The sequence below is a fragment of the Mus pahari genome, chromosome 23 (assembly GCF_900095145.1).
Source record: "Mus pahari chromosome 23, PAHARI_EIJ_v1.1, whole genome shotgun sequence".
Taxonomy (NCBI): Eukaryota; Metazoa; Chordata; class Mammalia; order Rodentia; family Muridae; genus Mus; species Mus pahari.
Window position 1 is genome coordinate 4,803,674 of NC_034612.1, and position 1,078 is coordinate 4,804,751.

The 1,078-nt window shown below is 55.7% G+C and overlaps 1 protein-coding gene across 2 annotated transcripts in view; it reads left to right on the forward strand.

Moving 5' to 3' along the window:
- Positions 1-1,078, forward strand: part of Oasl (2'-5'-oligoadenylate synthetase like) — a 15,716-nt gene that overhangs the window by 4,873 nt on the left and 9,765 nt on the right. For both annotated transcript variants that reach the window (XM_021187017.2, XM_029533725.1), the window contains exon 2: positions 222-504. In XM_021187017.2, coding sequence (XP_021042676.1) covers positions 222-504 — 283 coding nt within the window. The remainder of the gene's footprint in view (positions 1-221; positions 505-1,078) is intronic.

Below are 1,078 nucleotides of genomic sequence, written 5' to 3' on the forward strand. Positions count from 1 at the left end.
GGGGGATGGGCGGGGGGCAGGGGGCGGCGGAGTCCAGCTGCCAGAGATGCTGAGCACAAGATTCACCCTCCATGTGTCTGCAGTTGTGACGTGGAAGCGACACTTCTCAGCTAGCCTGTGTGGGAGGGCTCTCGATGAAAGGGCTGTATTGGATGAAGAACCCCCAGGTTGCCGGGCCCATGCCTGGGGGCCTTGGCTGACGGGGGTCCTGTCTTTCACAGGTAGGCTGCTTTGGCAACGGAACAATGATCAGGAGTACCACAGACGTGGAGCTAATCGTGTTCCTGAGCTGTTTCCACAGCTTCCAGGAAGAGGCCAGGCACCACCAGGCTGTTCTGAGACTGATACAGGAAAGGATGTCCTACTGCCAGGACCTGCTGGACCTTGGGCTTAGTAACCTGAGTGTGACTGACGGAGTGCCCAGTAGTCTCGTCTTCACGATCCAGACCAGGGAGACCTGGGAGCCCATCACTGTCACCGTTGTGCCCGCCTACAGAGCCCTGGGTAAGGGGAACAGAAGCACATGCCTAGCCTGGCCTTGCCCGGAGACTGTGACCTCCGGTGTCCTAACGCTTTCCTCTTTCCTACCCGGGTCCTGGGCTGGGGTGAGCTGCCATGTGGACTTGGGGAAACAGAAACTTATCACAGAAGCCCACTAGGAACACAAAACAAACGGTGGCCAGTGATCAGAGGAAAGAATGGAGCTGCTTGTGGACGTTGTACATCGTGGTGCGCACTAGGCTCCGCACCACGATGTACAACGTCCAAAAAAAAAAAAAAAAAAGACTCTTGGATTTGGAACATTTTGGAGTGTTTATATTAGAGATACTCAGTCCTGACTTGGAGTGGACATTTCTCTGGGTTGGACAAGACTGACTCTCCAAAGGTGTGCAGTACAGGGGATAAACAAGGGCTGCTCGGTGGGCCACTTCCGGAACCCTTGCTTGGGAGGCTGAATCAGGAGGGTCATGAGTTCAAGGACAGCCGGAGCTACACAGCAAGGTCCGGGTAGGCTGTAGGCTGTGTATCAGAACAGAGACCCTGTGTCAGAAAAGAAGGCATCAGGAGGCCGGGGGGG